The following is a 16882-nucleotide window of genomic DNA, read 5'->3' as shown; positions in this document are numbered from 1 at the left end:
GCAACCACCTACAACATCTTTCTCGTTCTCATCGTCGTGGTTTGGTTGTTGTGGTTGTTGGAAAAATGGAGAAGAAGATGTGGTTGAAAGCCCGGTGTCTTGAGTCACGACGCAAGGCTCAACAGCCAAGCAATCCACGGGGCGGAATTACCTTGTTCCGATATGCCGAATCTTGATCTTCAACTTGGTCGTTGGGTGTCTCCCACCAACTGAGTCTCTGTCACTCTTTGGGACACGTCGGGACAAGGCGTATCTGTCTCGCCAAACGGACAGTGTTACTCTTTCTTTGTACAGCTTCAAGACTTCCCTGGGCCGGCTTGTGGTTACGACACTGTTCGACAGGTTGACCGGATTCCCACCGTCAAGATGGTCAACATCACGGAGAAAATCAAGGAGTGGGTCATTGTATCTTGCGCATTGCCGTCTCGGATCTGACTCTCGCTACAGGATCGAGGCCGAGATGGCCCGGACTCAGAGTGGGTTTCTGCAACTTGCCATAGATCGCCTATTCCAGTGCTGATAGGGTTGCAGAAAACAAAGCCACAGGTTCGTGCTGAAACGGTTTGAGGATCTGCGGGTATGCGCTCTGACTGAATGAATCTCAGAGTATCACCTTGGTTTATTGAAAGGGTAGGTCTCGTGTTCTTGATTCTTGAAGACGAAGCACCCACCAAAAGGAAGACGGAACAAAAGAAAGACAAGATTGTGAAGACGAAGAGTAGCACCTGTGCACGTGCTTTCACGTGACTGTATGTGTTGGTCTGCATGTTTGAGCAGAGCCTTTGCCCCATGGCTCAGGATTAGTTCATGTCGAAGAGATATAAGAGCATGAATGTGCCGAATGGACGCAGAATTTCAGGCACAAGCACAAGCACATCTGATATTTGTTGTCGGGGGACGGATTGGCCCAGTCTTCAGCCTTACCCCTTTTCCATATTCTGGTTGCGTTCAAAAACAATGACTGACATTTATCGGCCAGCAAACTCGCTCGACTGCGAGCACAACTCCTCGAGCCAGGACCCGGTGCCGGCTCCGGCGGCGGTACAGGTTTCGATGTCTCCAAATCCGGCGATGCTCGAATAGCCCTGGTCGGCTTCCCGTCCGTGGGTAAATCGACGTTTCTATCCAAGATCACCAAGACCAAGTCCGAGGTGGCGGCATACTCCTTCACCACACTTACCGCCATCCCCGGCGTGCTCGAGTATGGGGGTGCGGAGATCCAGATTCTGGATTTGCCTGGTATCATCGAAGGTGCCTCGGAGGGGAAAGGAAGAGGACGACAGGTCATCAGTGCGGCAAAGGTACGACTCAGAAGCCTCCAATCCATTTACAAGTATCGTTGACCTGAAGTATTCAGACATCCGACCTAATCCTAATGGTTCTGGACGCGACAAAGCGCGCCGAACAGCGCGCCTTGCTCGAAGCCGAGCTCGAAGCCGTCGGGATCCGCCTCAACCGCGACCCACCCAACATCTACCTCAAGGCCAAAAAGGCCGGGGGCATGAAAATCACCTTCCAATCGCCCCCCAAATACCTGGACGAAAAGATGCTGTACAACATCCTACGTGACTACAAGCTCCTGAACTGCGAAGTACTCGTGCGCGACGAAAACGCCACCGTGGACGATTTCATTGATGTGATCATGAAGGACCACCGCAAGTACATCCGCTGTCTGTACGTATACAACAAGATCGACAGCGTCACGGTCGAGTATCTGGACGAGTTGGCCCGCGAGCCGCACACGGTCGTCATGTCGTGCGAACTGGACCTGGGCGTGCAGGACGTGGTGGAAAGGTGTTGGCAGGAGTTGCGCCTCATGCGCATCTACACGAAGCGACAGGCCGTGGATCCGGACTTTGGGGAGGCGCTGATTGTGAGGAGTGGTAGTACGATCGAGGATGTCTGTGACCAGATCCATCGCACGCTGAAGGAGACGTTCAAGTATGCGCTCGTCTGGGGCGCCTCGGCGAAACATATCCCGCAGAGAGTCGGGCTGGGGCATGTGGTTGCGGATGAGGATGTGGTGCAGGTGGTGAGTGCGTGGAAAGCCTGAGGTTGTGTTGCTCATGGCTTGGTGTTGAAGCGATGAATTGATTGCAGAGACAGGCATTGTGGTGTTCCATTGCAATACAGCGGCAGGAGAATCACTACCATGTGGACATCTCTACATGAGGTTAATATCTGCCTCCACAACTTCAAAAAGGCCTCGGACACCGTTCTCCCGTTGGTCTTCGCGGAACGCTACCACTTCTACCTGATCCTTCTAAACTCCCTTTCCCGGCCTTCTCCATCTCTTCATCTCAGCACCCTCCTAGGATCCAAACTACTCACATTGGCACTCACCGCCTTCCCATCAAACACAAACTCACTCATTAACTTGCCCGTGCCAGGCCCATTCTGGATTCCCCAACAGGTATGTCCCGCGGCCATATACACACCCCTGACACCCGTCTCGCCCACCAGTGGTCCACCACCGGTCTCAACTTGCGGGAGGTAACACGCCTGGCGAACCAGCACGTTTCCATCGCGCATCTCATCCGAGATACTCGCGCAGTAATCCACAATGTCCTGACATCGGCTATCATCGACCTGGACATCAGCCGTAGACTTGGGCAGGGGCACAAGGTGATCCCCCTCGCCGCACGCGTAGAGTTCATTGTTCGGCCGCGCGTACATCTCCGGCGTGACGTGAGCAGCGCGGGATTTTGTGCCTTCCTTGAAGTTCTTGGGCAAAGATAGGGATGTGAAGAGGCAGTATGCGCTGACTGGTCTTGAGGGCCGGATGGTCACGCTGTGGGCGCGCAATGCGCCGATCGGGGACCCGGGCCAGACGGTCTTGGTCCACGGCCCGGCGGTGATGATGACATCTGTGGCGAGGAGGGATTTCTCCTCGTGTGTTGAGGTGTCGGTGTATTTGATTTTATGCTCGCCTCCTTCTTTGCTAGAGGCAGGCTCGATCTTGCTGACGCTGCCCAAAATGACCCTGGCGCCCTTTTCCTCTGCAAGCTTCGCCATCGACGTGGTAAACTGATACGGATGGACCTGCGCGGTATCCCTGGGCGATCCCATCGAGTCGTATCCCATGATACATTCTTCCGCTACCCAGTCGAGATCATCCGGAAGCCCCATACTCCGTAGATTGTTGTATGATTCCTTGCTCCGCTTCTGGAGACTGACGCGAGTGGGATCGACGTTGCCATGGCTGGCGACATCAGGTCGGTGCACTCCTCTGATATCCTCACCTTGCCGATGCGTCGTCCCATTCCCAGTCATTACCTCGCCATCCACAGGTCCGTGCTGAGCCAGTACCTTCGCCTGGCTACTGACATGGCGCCCTTTCAAGTCGACCTGGCCGACACCCACACCTCTGTAACCCCATCTCTGCTCACCCCCGTGTTCCTTTGCGAGTTCGGAATGTAACTTGAAACTGAGTGGCACCAGGCACGATGGATACGCCCACAAAGCCAGCAGACCACCAGCCTTCCCTGAAGCGCCACTGGCGATCCCTGTAGCCTCGAGAAGATGGATTGAGTGCAAGTCTGGATTGTATTTTGGATGGCGGGTAAGGAAATAAGCGGTCGAGCAGCCAATGATACCACCGCCGACAATGACTATCGACTTTTTCTGCTGGCGCTCGGCCATGTTGACTATGCCGAGGTGTCGTTTCCAAGGGCGCAGGGAACGTTGCGTGTTGAGGAGGAGTCGGATGCTGGCCGATAATGGCGCTTTTGGCTGTTTCAAAGCCAGATGGTGCTCAATGGGTGGGAAAGCCACCAAGTAGTACCCAAACGGTGGATGCTTGATTGGATGTTTTATCGACCACCCTCAAAATCAGATGATAGGTTTCGGGTTGAAGATTACTGTGTACAAAAGTCCCTCGCCACTAACCATGATGAAGAATGAAAAATATGGAAGCAATTTGATATACGATATACAGAATTCGACCTCCAGATGACCTCATACATGTGTTCGGCTTTCCCCCACCAATCACAGTTTCTCAGCCTCGTCCCCGCGGATTGGATCAGAACAGCATATCTTGGTCACCCAGTACATCTTGGGGAATAGATGTATGATAAGCATCAGCTTGGAAGCTTTGAGGGACTTTATGAGGGCATCAGTCTCGATACCTCGTGAGACGCAGCGAATATATTCCAGCCTGAATCTGCCATCCTGTGTACTCTCGGCCAGATGAGAAGTATATATACTCCCTTGGTACAGGGGTCAATCAAGCATGTCGAGCGCCGACACCTCATATGCGATATCTTCCCTTTCCACACCCCGCGATAGCTCGTAGGATAGAACGGTCATGTCCATATATGTCAGCATGAGCCTGTATCTCCGACTATTTTCCAGAGCCTGCCATGGCTCTGGTTTTGGTGGAACTTCCCACTCCCGTATCTCCGTCCTCATCCTCGCGGATTGCTCTTTGTTGATACTGTGTGACAGACGTTTCCTCTTCGTCCGAGGCCCATCCGCACGCTCCGAAGATTCAGCGTTCATATGCAAGAATTGAGAGCCGTCCCCTTCGCCCTTAGGCCCATTGACGACAAGCACAGTAGGGTCAAACGTGGTGGGCACTCCATCCACCAGCCCGTCCTTCCCCCATTCTGTTGACTCGGTTGATCCGGATCGATCTTTGTATTCATTTGGCTTGAAGCATCCTTGGACCGGGGAAGCTGCTATGCCAAGCAGTGGCGAAAAAGGCCGAATTCGTTTCAGCAGCTCTTGTTTCCTGGTTGGTAACACCCAGCTCACTCGCAGTCCCAGTGTTCCCGTCGTCTCATTCTTCGTCAGTGAACAGACCGCACATCGGCCGACCTGCGCAGCGACGACGACGATTCCTAACTCGGGGATCTGCAGCATCATATTGAGTCTATCGAGGTGGATGTGAGTCGTAAGCTGTATTGAGCGAGGCAATGCCTGTCTCAGGATGTTGGCACAAAAGACGTGTGGCGAGTCTGCTGCTGGAGTCATGATCAGTCTCAAATTTGACGTGGTACAATGTAGTGTAGGTATATTCGGTGGTTTGGCCCTTGCGCGGGGTTTCGCAACGTTCGAAGCGCTGCTCTCAACCAAAGGTTTGGGACTTTTCGGTTCAATACGCTGCCGTCTGCGCGATGGAGAATCCATATCGGAGGCAGACAAGACGTCGACGTTAATTTCCTGGCTGTTTCGGTGAACGAGACTTGACAGTGATGTGGTACTTCGTCGACTCGAAGAAGAAAGGTCAGCATCGTCCACTTCTTCCGAGCTAGAAGGATATTGGAGTTCATCATCCTCGCTCTCCTCGCTCTCGTCAGAGTGGGCATCGCTCTCTTCAAAACGCCCATGCTCTAACGATAGGAGATCTCTCTGAGGAGTTGTAGATTGGTCGCCAGTATTGTGAGCTCTCGGATTAGACCCAGAAACGGAAGCAACCTCACTTGTGCCTGACTCACGAACTCCTTCGGGCTCTCTGCTGATCTCAGAGTCTTCCTCTAGGAATCCATCATTAGTGTCTTCTCCATAGTCAGGGAACCAACCCGCATTAGCCTCAGCCTGGTCAGTATCAACGGTAGCTTCGTCCATGTCAGACCAGGAGTCAGACAACTCTCGAACTTCTTCGTTATTGTCGTCGTCCTCTATGCCTTCATACATCAGAAAATGTGTGACACTATTGCTTGGCGTGCGGAGCCGGACAACATTGGTCAGGTCGTAGCTTTCCAGTGCATTATGTCCGTGATACTGAGGTACCTTGTAGTATCCGCAAAATTGCTCCATCGTCCTAGCTGACCGGAAGGCGTGAGAGTCGAGAGCAGCTACAAGCCAGCCGCCCTCTCGCCTTCGGTAAGGACCTGGACGCATGGTTTTTTCAGAGAAATCCCAGGATCTCTGGCAGATACCTTGCCAGATTTGCCAGATCTTCATGTCACCATCGATGTCGGTACTCAACAACCAATTGCCTTCTAGGTCATCATCTGTATTCACGAAGGAAATGCAGGGAATGTTCTGATCATGACCTTCGATGCCAGCGAGAGTGATTTTGTAGTTTTTATTCCGTGGTGGAGCAGTAGCATCAACACCTATTGCCAACCATTCTTGCCAATCTGATTGTTTCGCGTGCTCGGAAATCTCGTGATCATCGTCAGACAGTTGGTGCTCGTCATCCCCTCCTTCATCACCTGTGTTTGTCAAGGCGAAAGCAAATACCGTTATTTTAGCACAAGGATCATCGTCTGCAACGTGATGAGGCGTGTTGGCCGACACGGCAATCAATCGGGCGCTGGTGTGGATGGCGAGGCCCCAAGCAGATTCATAAACCCATTGTTCGAAGAATGGCCACAAACCGACGCAGTCACTCCGAGCATCTGTGCTGAAGCGGTACGGGTCTTTTCGAATGGCTTCTTGAATTGATTTGGTATAATAGGCGGAAATGTTGCCGGAATCGGTTGCGATAAGGAGAATCTCCTCGTTGCCCAAGTCTCCCACAATCAGATGGTTGATGGTATGGGGAAATTGGGGATCGATGTAGCCAGCGGCATCGGGATTTGCCAGGGCGGGGATAATGAGCAGCGCAGGCAGTCTGTGAAGCTTCTGAAAGGGGAATTCAGGTCTGTAGACGGCAATGGTTTCTCTCGTTGCGACAAAGTAGAGATTGAAGCGTTGAGACAACGCAGTCAGGTTATTCCGCCAGTAAGCCAGAGGGGGTGGGCAGGGCACTCCCTCTCGCATAAACCTCTCGGCTCCTGTCTCGACGGTGGCGAGACCAATGGTGACCGTCTCGAATGGCCTGATTTCTTCGTCCATGCTCTTGGTCAACGCGTTTGTGTTCAATCGAAATCTTGTTAGCCACTCTAAGGCATGGCAGAGCGCACCATCGCCACGCAAGAGCGCGCGTGTGCTCTCGTTAACTCAGTCTAGAGGGGCTTGAGCTCGTCCGGAGGAGGTTCAGAACCAAGAACTGGGTGACGGCGCAGGCGCATGAGCGCAGGTAGGTTGAAGGGTAGGCTTGGCCTCACTTCAGCTTGCCTGCAACTCACCGGTAGATGTCAGCAACTGTCGTGTCTGCGGACGAAGGGAGGAAAGAGACGAGGTATGTAGCTTGAGCAGCGACTGTCAATTATGGGGTATTCCCAATCAGTGCAGTCCAAGTGAAGGCAGATTGACAGCTTGACAGGTTGCTGTGCTTGGACATCGAATACTTGCCGTGGTACGGAGCACATGAGTTGCACCAAGCGAGGGATTGAGAGTTTGGAGACATGACGCATTTTGTAGCGAGTAGCGAGTAGCGAGTAGCGCAGGGGCCACCAGCATCCAATACTGAACTGCACCATCAAACCCATACCAAGTATCGAGTACCTGGTAGTGAGTGGCTGCTCATACTAGTACAAGCCTTGGAAAAAAGTATATCTCACAGTAGAGTATCTCACATTTTCTTTTGGTCCCTTCAACTTCACCAAGTTACATACCCACCGCCCATCGCCACCCGAGCCCGAGCCCGTCTAGCCGATGGAGTAATTCCCACGCCGACACCTGCATTTTCTGATCGAGGTTGGCAACACAGAACAGTTTCGATTTGGAAAGAATTGCAAACGCGACCGGCCAACTCTGCCACGGCTCGACTCATCCCCTTGTCTCATCCTGCAGTCCTGGACGCCACCTACATATCCTGGTGACCCCTGTATGCGACTTATCACCCCACCGATCAATGCACGAGAGTCTATTGACCTGTTCTGTCTAAATTGCCCCAATATATATATTCCGCGGGCGGTGTCGACTTGTGGTTACACAGCATTGCGCTACGAATACTAGTGGACTTCCAACCCCAACTCTCCCTTCAAGTTCTCGCCGACATTCAACTCTACCTCTCCTCCATCCTTACATTCACCTTGTCCTTTTGCCGGCCTTGGCTTAGTACAACTATGGATTTGCTAGCTACCGTCAGAAAGGAGGGGTCACGAGGCGGCCGTGGAGACTTCAAGTGGTCCGATGTCGAAGCCTCTTCTCACCGCGAAAATTATCTCGGCCACTCACTGATGGCCCCCGTCGGTCGCTGGCAGAAAGGCCGTGATCTCACCTGGTACGCCAAAGCGGACGCTGACTCACAAGGCGATGAAGATGCTGCAGCAAAAGCTGCAAGAGAACGAAGAGAGGAGATCCAGCGAGTCAAACAGGCCGAGGAGGATGCTCTAGCCCGCGCTCTTGGGTTGCCAGTGCCTCAGCGGGACAATCCAAACATGGATGAGCTAGGGGCTCGACGCGAGGTGGACAATGCACTGCGCGAGGCTGGAGCGGGCGAGGATATGGCCTCTTCCAGGGGTGTTGGATATGGGCGAGTGGCAGGGGTCTCGGTTATGGATGAGGGGAAATCCAGTACCACGGAACGCCTCGAAGGCACCGTCCCAAATCAGGACAAGGAGCTTCACTATGCGCTCAAGGAATACAGACGCCGTCATGGCGACCGACGACACAGAAGCCGGAGTCGGAGTCACCATAGACACAGAGACGGCCACCACAAAAGACATCGCGACGATCGCCATCGACATAGAGAGCACCATTCCCGGTCCCCGCGGCGTAACAGATCTGACCGTGTGAGATCAAAATCACCTTCGCCAGCTCGAGAACGTGAGCATTATCGCCGGAAGCGGTCTAGAAGCAGCTCTCCATCAAGACGGCGTCACGAAGCAGACCGGGGTGAGTGGGACAGAGCATACGAGCGAGGTGGACGACGCTGAGTCCTGATTGCTTGGAAGTCATTCCGGAAAAGGTTTCCGTCTATCCGCAATCGAATGCAGACCTGCTGCGCGAAGGCTGCGCGAAGACCAATCCTTTTGCTATCTCAACCCCAATGAAGCATCAAAAATGTCACCTTCAAGATCCTTGATGTCCACGTCAACGATACTTGCTGCACGCCCAGCTCCACCGGCCCCCTGTCGAGCGGCAATATCGGCTGATGCACTGGTGTCCACAAATTCCTCCAATTCCTCGCTCACTGTTTTGAGCTTCTCTTTCACGCTAGCCACACCTTCAACCCCAACAATGTGGCGGGCAGGAGGGTTCTCATGACCACCAATGGCTGTCAGCGCATGCACAGTCTCTGCAATCAATTTTTCTGTATGTGCATGGCTAAGAGGTGGATACAAGCTGACTACCTCATTACGGCTGAGGAGGTAAGGGCCGCTCTGTCTCTCCGCTTCTGACGAAGGTGACTGAATGTCGGTTTCCGGCGGAGGAGGATACTGGGTACGAATCCCAGGGAGGCGATTCAACAAGCCGTCTAGGATACCTCGAAACATGGGAGCGGTGTGACCAAATTCTCGGGTGTAGGCCTTCATTGGCGGTGCCGAAGTGATCTTGTTGGTTAGGATTCCGATCTCGACGCTTGCTTGGACAATTGTCAATTTGATGTTGAACGGTGCAATCTCATAAGCAATGCTGTCACAGAAGCCCTCCAACGCCCACCCGGACGCACAATACATGCTCAATGCTGGTGTTCCGAGATGGCCTGTAATACCAGTGAGGGCAATGATGTGACCATTCATTTGTGACCGCATCTGGGGGATGACAGCTTTGATGATATTCATCGGGCCAAAGAAATTCTTCTCAAACTGATCTCGCACGAGGGTCAGAGTCCGGGAACTAGCTGAAAGTTCTTCGACGGTCCCAACTATTGCTTCACTGGTACAGCAAAAGAGGATGTCGATCTTTCGAAACGTTTGCACGGCTTCTGCGATAGCTGCCTGACATTGTCCAACGACCCTGTCTTCGGGTTAATCCCAGCTGTCTCATAGTGGAAAGAAGCATATAGAATTTGAGTTGAATAACACCAACTTGCAAGAGACAGCACCGCATACCTGATATCCAGGGCTACAACTTTTAGACGCTCCTTCATTCCAGGTGTCCGCCCAACCTGAGACAGGAACCTTTTGAACTCCTGACTCCGGGCACCATCATTCTCGAACTCGGCTTGGATGATGCCGGACACAACATAGTCGCCGTGATCAAGCACCTGGCGGGCAATCGAGATGCCAACTGGAGAGTCTCCTGAGGTCAGGAGCCAAACTCGAGGAGCATTATGTGTGGGAAATTGAGGCGTTGGTGTGCCCACCGAGCCGCCGTTTGCCATGGATGCGTGTTACGTGAGGCTCTGGACCGAGCATTGCGTCCTAGGACGCCATATGCGATGCCAGTTCGGGAAGATCTTCAGCCAGCAGCAGCAGGAGTCGAACAATCCAATCGAAAGCGCAGGTTTGAGCTGATAGAAAGAACAAAAGTCGTGGTCAGAAGTGGCGGGTTTATTGGCCCGAAGATCAAGTCACCGACCTAGCCGACCTCGCCGAGTCACCTATCAATGCCAAGGCCCTTCTCCGCCCGGATCAACGAAAGTCCGCACATCCCACCGGCCGAACCGCGGGTCGAACCAACCTCCCAATCGCAGGCTGTCCGTCCTGTCTGCCACTTTGTCAAGGAAAAGCCCAATCCCCTGCACAAAATCTATCGCTAGAGGCTCTGACAGTTCAGGATGCCGGAGTCCAGAGGTAGCGGCGCCCCTGCCGCGAGGGAGGAACAAGGGGGAAAGGTGAGAGACTCCTTTTGTCGGTATGGATACACCACGAATCCTGACAGAGCTGTAGTCGATGTTCCAGACGATTGTCCAAGGTATCGCCATATTCATGCTCACGCAGTTTGTTGTGAATCAATTCTTTGGCTCGAAGTCACAGACTGGGGGAGGTGCCGCTGCGCCCAAGCAAAACGTCGATTTCAATGAAAGAGCCGATGTGGCCGCCCTTACAAACTATTCCTTGATCCCGCAAAACATTGCCCCGATATGGCCAGACAACAGCGTCGTCGACATTCGCATGTATGTGTCTCCGCAGGACACTCTTCCTGCCTTGTCAAGCGTGCCGAAGGAGAGCCTCGTTCTGGAGGAGAAGAACTTTGGGATAGGAAACTATGAGGAAAACCGAGAGGTGCACACTCAAATCGCTATACCAACAGAGGTACAACACAACGGGACCCTATGGGCCCATTTCTATGTCGCTCTAGCTGGCAGCGAATTTGACCCAACAAGTCCGAACTACGACCCACACAAAGCAACCCACTTCAAAAAGCCGCTGAACCAGTTCCTCCCAAAGAAAAAGGCCCGCAAGTTGAAGAACTTGCTCGAGAAGAGCGAGGAGCCAGAAAGAGAAGAAGAAGCAGATGAACCGCAGGGAGTGCAGATCGCATCTTATTACCATCCCAACTTCACAGTTGCTGTGATTCCAAACACGGGTGTGCAAAACTGGCGTCAAATGCACCCGGCGCTGCGCAAGAATATTGTCCTCGAACCAACCGGTCAACGCGATGCTTCCGGTCAAAATGGTTGGTATTATCCGGTCGTCTTCCTCAATACCTTCTGGCAACTGCGCAGCCACATGACCGAACTCAATGACACTGTCAAAGAAATGCCCCTGAACATCCAGCTGTACAACTTGGCCAATTGGAAATACAACCTATTAGCTTCTGTCGACGAGGGTATGAAACAAAACCAAGCACAAGCGGCGAGCGGCGCACCGATGCCCGGTGGTGGCGATGGCAGCGAGTTCGAGAAGTTCAAGGAAATCCTCCTCGATACCAATGCTTACCTGTTAGGGACGACGTTCGTCGTCAGCATCCTGCACATGGTCTTTGAGGGGCTCGCATTCAAGAACGACATCTCCCACTGGCGGAAGAAGAAGGACAACGTGGGCACATCTGTACGGACGATCCTGGCGAACGTGTTCATGCAGGCCATCATCTTCCTGTACTTGGTGGACAACTCGGAGAACACTTCGTGGATGATTCTCGCCTCCCAGGGCTTTGGCATTGTCCTTGAAGCCTGGAAGATCACCAAGACCGTCGACGTGCGGCTGCGCGAACCCGGCCCGGATTCCAAGTTCAAGAACATATTGCCCTATGTGGTTGTCTTTGAAGACAAACACAAGTTGACCGAGAAGGAAAAGCAAACGCAAGAATACGACCAGATCGCCTTCCGTTATTTGTACATCGTCGCCGTGCCGCTGCTGCTCGCCTACGCGGTCTACAGCCTCATCTACGAGTCGCACAAGTCGTGGTACAGCTTCGTGATCGAGACGTTGGTGGGATCGGTGTACGCCTACGGCTTCCTCATGATGGTGCCTTCTCTGTATATCAACTACAGACTGAAATCTGTCGCGCACATGCCCAGCAAGGCCCTGATGTACAAGTTCTTGAATACCTTTATCGATGATCTGTTCGCGTTCACCATCAGAATGCCGATTCTACACCGTCTGGCCACGCTGAGAGACGACGTCATCTTCTTTGTCTGGCTTTATCAGAAGTACAAGTACAAGGTGGATTATTCGAGAGTCAACGAGTTCGGGCAAGGTGGCGAGGATGATGAGGAGGAGGAAGAGGGAGAAACCAAGAAGGAGGGCGACGGCGGCAAGACGACGACGAAACCCCTCGAGGGTCAGGACACCAAGGAGTTGAAGCCCACAGCTCCCGTCTCGAGTGCGAGTGGAGCCCAGGCCAACGCGGGCGCGAAGAAGAGAAAGTAGCCGCCAGCGCCGTGCGTGTCGATCACTTCCCTTGGACAGCCAGGTCACGCCACGGGATCCGAGTCGGGTCGCGTACATACCAGAAGAGGCACCATGGGGGCTCATTGCCGAGAGAGCATAGAGAGAGGATGATGCAGAGAGTGCGAGATCGTCAGGCAATGACGTCCCTCTGCAGCCAAATGTCGACCCTGGAAGCTCTTTTGTTCGTATACCCTTTTACACCGGGGGCTCGATGTGAGCCAGAGACAGCGCGCCATCTAAGCCTGGTCCACTTCTCACAATCCAACATTCCGTCCCACTCCTTGCAGTCATGCGCCGCGCGCCCTTTGGAAAAAAAAAGGTCGCCTGGTGCCCAAAATCCCCCAGTTGCCCACCTGAGCCCCGTGAGCGCGGTTTTTTTGCAAGCTTTTTTTTCCTTTGGCGGCCTACGGCTGACTTCTGGCTGACATGTCTAGCTGGGGGGCTCAGGAAGGCATCGAGACCCTTTTCAGGCGAAAGATGGGCACTTGGGTATGAAGGAGGAGGACCTTTGCAAGCACCCTCACCTCAAGCTGTGTTGAGGAGAAAAAAAACCAAAAAAAAGAGAGATTTTGGGGTGTGGCAGAGACGGGGGTCAACACAGTATCGTTTCCCCCAACGGAGTCGGCATCTACAATTTATTCCTGTAGGTAAGTAAGGAACAATACATTACACCCTCTTTACCAGAATTACGAGTATGTTGGTCGCGCGAGCAAAAAAAGGAGAATATAAACAACAGCGCAAGGGCCCTTTTGCTCGATATTACCCGCCTCCCCGTTACTCTTTTCTCTATTGTTGATTGTGAATTTGTTGGATGGTGTTGCCTTTTTGGGGGGTCTTTCTGCCTTTGGAGCCTTTCTGATGCCTCAAATTCCCAAATCTCAAATCCCACACCCGTTGGCCTAGCGGGCGGCGCAGGAAAATGTGTGTTTTTGGTCGGTTGTGAAAAAAACGAAAGGTATATGGCGCATGCCATGTGGTACAAGGCGCAGCACAGCAGAGCATAGCTACAGACAGGACAAGGCAAGCGGGCAAAAAAAGGCAACCAGCTCCCTAGAAACAAGATGTGACGAAACCTAACGAGACGAAAAAGGGGTTTATCAAACTGGGAGAGGGAGGAGAGGAGAGAAAATTGGATTCGAGATGGGAAAAAAAGGGGGGAGAGGAAAAATGGGCAGGTTGCCTACTCCTTGCCTACTACTGTAATCTCACCTTGCCCTTTCGTACCCAGTCCTCTCTGTGTGTTCTGTGCTGTGCGAGAATATGCCATGCCATACTACTCGCAACCTGTTCCCTTTTGCCTTGACAGAATCGCTCTCTTTTCTGAGCCCGCGCACTTTTTTTCCTTGTTCCAGTCCCACTTCTCAGCTCTCCACTTCTCGAAAAAGGCAAGGAGGCGGAACAAGGGGACCGCAGTGACAAACAGGCAAACAGACAAAAGCGCAGGTTGAGCAGACCTGGTCGATCAAGACCCAGATATGGGGCAGTCAACAGTCACTGGGTAATATGAAGGGAAAAGCAGAAATAAGCCAAAGTCTAACCAAGGCGCGACCTTTCATTCGCCGGGTCGTAAGCCAAAAGGGAAAGAAAGGGCTCTCGTTCTAATCCAGGAACAGAGAAAGGTAAATATTTGCAAAGGGCACAGACCACACTCCTCTGTCTGGAGCGAATGCTGGGCGGGTGAGCCTCTCTCGCTTCAGGAAAACGAAGGCAGATTCAGAGTCCATCGAAGTCCTGAGTCTCGGTCTCGCCGCGTCCGACGCCTTTTGCTTGTCTCCATGCCTGCTTTCTTTTTGGGCTTCGGCAGCCTGGGGACAGACTCGAGGTGTTTCATAATTCCGAGTATGCTGGCCAAAAGACATAGACAGGAAACACTCCGTTAGTGGGATAATAGCAGGGGACCACCATCCGCACAAGCCAGCAAGACACAATTTCTTCCTCCGGGCGACATGTGCTGGTTTCCCTCTTGTCACACGCCCAGTCCTTACCGACAGGTATTTGGGAGCCGCTGTCCTGTCGGCAGTACCGATGACTCTTGAATCGCGGGTAGCCCTTCAGTCTCGCTTGCTGGTGCTCTGTCGGATACTTTCGCTAGAGGCACTTGGGATCTGCTGCAAAGACGGTCCTGCTTGCAAACCGTCTTCTCTTTTCTTTTCGTGCCAGTCCTATGGTTAACCGGTGAACGAAGAACCAGTCCCCTTTGCAGAGAACGAGATTACTAAGTCAAGCGTTAGGCAAAGACATGCAGGCATTGGCTGTGAGCAGACACTAAACCCAGAGTTGCTGACCGGTTTGTACCTAAGGTATCTTTCGCTTCCAACTTCGGGTTAGCCATGCACAATGACATTTGCCGTCGAGGCCAAACATTCATGAACTTAAACCCCGCGGAACCATTCTGGCGGCTCTGTTAGCCACTTCCTCACTAGCTTCCCAGTCCATGGAGGACAGGGAACACCAGCAGCATGGATGGCCATCGATGCTGGCATTTCTAGGGACCACCTTCGAAGCCTGCTGGCGTTGACTGCTGACCTTTCAGGTGACGGGAAACCATTCGATTAGAGCGGGACATCCATGAGTAGGCCTCCTCTGGTAGCGTCCCAAATATGTCCCAAAGGCTTGCCATGGCGCAGGCGGCTCTGTCGCCCTGGTCGACATTGTGGGGATCTGCTCCGAGAGGGCCGACTGCTTTCAGCAGGAGTCAGTGTTGGCAAGCCAGGGCCTGCATAGCCCCTGCTCGAGCCAGTACGGGTCACTTTTTGTTTGGTGTCTGATCACCCGTGTCTCGAGCCTGGAGTGCCCTTGGGATTGCCTCTCGGCCTGCCACAGAATGGTCTCGCTTGTGCCGCTCCCATCGACGACACCGAAACATATGGGACATAAGCTTGCAGAAGCTAACTATGTCCATGGTCGTTTATGAACGAAAGCATGAAAACATCTCGAAAACAAGTCAGCTGTTCTTTGTACCTCCGTGGCTGTTTTCCTAACTTCCCACTACACCCTAGGTCATCTGCCGGATGGCCCCAGGCCTGGTGTGCTCTGGGTTCAGTCTGTTGTTGCTAGCAGGTTGCACGTTCCATCGAATATGATCTGTGTCGTACCCCTTTCATGTGACTTCCTTCTTCCCGTTCGACGAGCATGGGTAGAGGCATACTCTATCCATCCATCGCGGGTCATACAAGGCTGCGGGTAGCTGGATTGATATTTTGGGTTGCAACCTCGACGGTACAGACGGCTTGTCGGTCTTCCCAAAGCCGTCCACCTGGCCCGCAAAAGCTCCGGTTGCTTTCTTCATTGGCCACTTCGCTGTACATCCTTCCAGGATTTGGAGGCGGTCAGGCCGACTTCTTGCCCTGGCCTGAGTTCACCGGCTAATTGGAGCAGCACGGGCCATGCCGTGTGGAATCGAGGCTGCAGGAGCTGCGCTTGTCTGCCTGTGGCTGTCCAGTGAGAGGACACAAAAGACGACTGATGAGCGCCCCGTCACCAACATGAGAGTGGGTGAAACGCTCCGGTTTGCATAAGGGCGGTCAGGGGGTGGTTGTTGCTGTCCAGGCATGATGACGATCGGTCGCCTGTGTTTCTTCCTTGCCAATAGCACCACACCACCAAGATCGAGGTCTCCAGACATTGCTCGGCTTTGGAATGAACAACTGGACCCCAGGGTCCCATCCCATTCTGTCTTATGAAAAAGCAAAACGTTGAGGTTGATACTTCGTTCGTGGTGGTGGAAACGAGACGGCGCAGACCCAGACTCTCTTTTGTGGGACATGCCTTCCTGGTCGCTTCAGGGCACGGAAAGTGCAATACTTGTAGGTACTTTGGTACTATACATGGCAACTGAACCTTGGCCAGACACATGCGTGGCAGGTGCAATCGAATGTGTTCCCGATGAGCAACGCGGCAAACGAAGTGCACGACGTCTTCTGGCGTGACCCTTGTTTAATGCAAACAAACATGTCAATTTAGATCACTAATACTCCTTAATGACTCGAAGATAAAAAACAAACTTGACTGATGCCATGACTAAATAACACATTATCGAAGACGATTCCTTGTCAGCACGAGGAGCCAGCCTCACAGCGCATGGAAAAACAGCAATAGGTAGCAGTCCGATACGAGCTTTCTGGTACAATGCGACGCCAATGGAATAACAGAGACAATGTGCCCTTGCACAGTTCCAGCCTTGGTGCTAGTCCTCCGGGTACTGACGATAAAAGATAGGAAGTAGGAGGAAGCGAAGACAATCCACCTCCAGGGTGGTATTGCATGGCTTCTGTGTTGGATTTTGTAGCTTCTTGTAAACGGGCAGATAGTATGGGCGGCAT

The 16882-nt window shown here is 52.9% G+C and overlaps 6 protein-coding genes across 6 annotated transcripts; 3 read left to right on the top strand and 3 right to left on the bottom strand.

The window, feature by feature from the left end:
* Positions 1 to 594: 594 nt before the first annotated feature.
* Z520_07478 (GTP-binding protein 1) lies at positions 595 to 2053 on the top strand (the record flags this gene model as incomplete). Its single annotated transcript, XM_016777975.1, has 3 exons — positions 595 to 743; positions 980 to 1301; positions 1358 to 2053. The coding sequence occupies 3 exons, from the start codon at positions 595 to 597 to the stop codon at positions 2051 to 2053; spliced, it is 1167 nt and encodes a 388-aa protein (XP_016630881.1).
* Positions 2054 to 2295: 242 nt separating this feature from the next.
* Z520_07477 (uncharacterized protein) lies at positions 2296 to 3642 on the bottom strand (the record flags this gene model as incomplete). The annotated part of the gene is made up of 1 exon (XM_016777974.1): positions 2296 to 3642. The coding sequence occupies one exon, from the start codon at positions 3640 to 3642 to the stop codon at positions 2296 to 2298; it is 1347 nt and encodes a 448-aa protein (XP_016630880.1).
* Positions 3643 to 4221: 579 nt separating this feature from the next.
* Positions 4222 to 6786, bottom strand: Z520_07476 (uncharacterized protein; the record flags this gene model as incomplete). The annotated part of the gene is made up of 1 exon (XM_016777973.1): positions 4222 to 6786. One exon carries the CDS (start codon positions 6784 to 6786, stop codon positions 4222 to 4224), a length of 2565 nt encoding a protein of 854 aa, XP_016630879.1.
* A 1115-nt stretch (positions 6787 to 7901) lies between these two features.
* On the top strand, positions 7902 to 8574 carry Z520_07475 (uncharacterized protein; the record flags this gene model as incomplete). Its single annotated transcript, XM_016777972.1, has 2 exons — positions 7902 to 8430; positions 8477 to 8574. 2 exons carry the CDS (start codon positions 7902 to 7904, stop codon positions 8572 to 8574), a joined length of 627 nt encoding a protein of 208 aa, XP_016630878.1.
* Positions 8575 to 8813: 239 nt separating this feature from the next.
* Positions 8814 to 10105, bottom strand: Z520_07474 (uncharacterized protein; the record flags this gene model as incomplete). Its single annotated transcript, XM_016777971.1, has 2 exons — positions 8814 to 9738; positions 9834 to 10105. 2 exons carry the CDS (start codon positions 10103 to 10105, stop codon positions 8814 to 8816), a joined length of 1197 nt encoding a protein of 398 aa, XP_016630877.1.
* A 511-nt stretch (positions 10106 to 10616) lies between these two features.
* On the top strand, positions 10617 to 12539 carry Z520_07473 (uncharacterized protein; the record flags this gene model as incomplete). Its single annotated transcript, XM_016777970.1, has 1 exon — positions 10617 to 12539. The coding sequence occupies one exon, from the start codon at positions 10617 to 10619 to the stop codon at positions 12537 to 12539; it is 1923 nt and encodes a 640-aa protein (XP_016630876.1).
* Between the last annotated feature and the right edge of the window lie 4343 nt (positions 12540 to 16882).

The sequence above is a fragment of the Fonsecaea multimorphosa genome (assembly GCF_000836435.1).
Source record: "Fonsecaea multimorphosa CBS 102226 unplaced genomic scaffold supercont1.15, whole genome shotgun sequence".
In the NCBI taxonomy this organism is placed as follows: Eukaryota; Fungi; Ascomycota; class Eurotiomycetes; order Chaetothyriales; family Herpotrichiellaceae; genus Fonsecaea; species Fonsecaea multimorphosa.
Note: the sequence above shows the minus strand (reverse complement) of the source record. Positions and strands in the feature narration are given on the sequence as shown.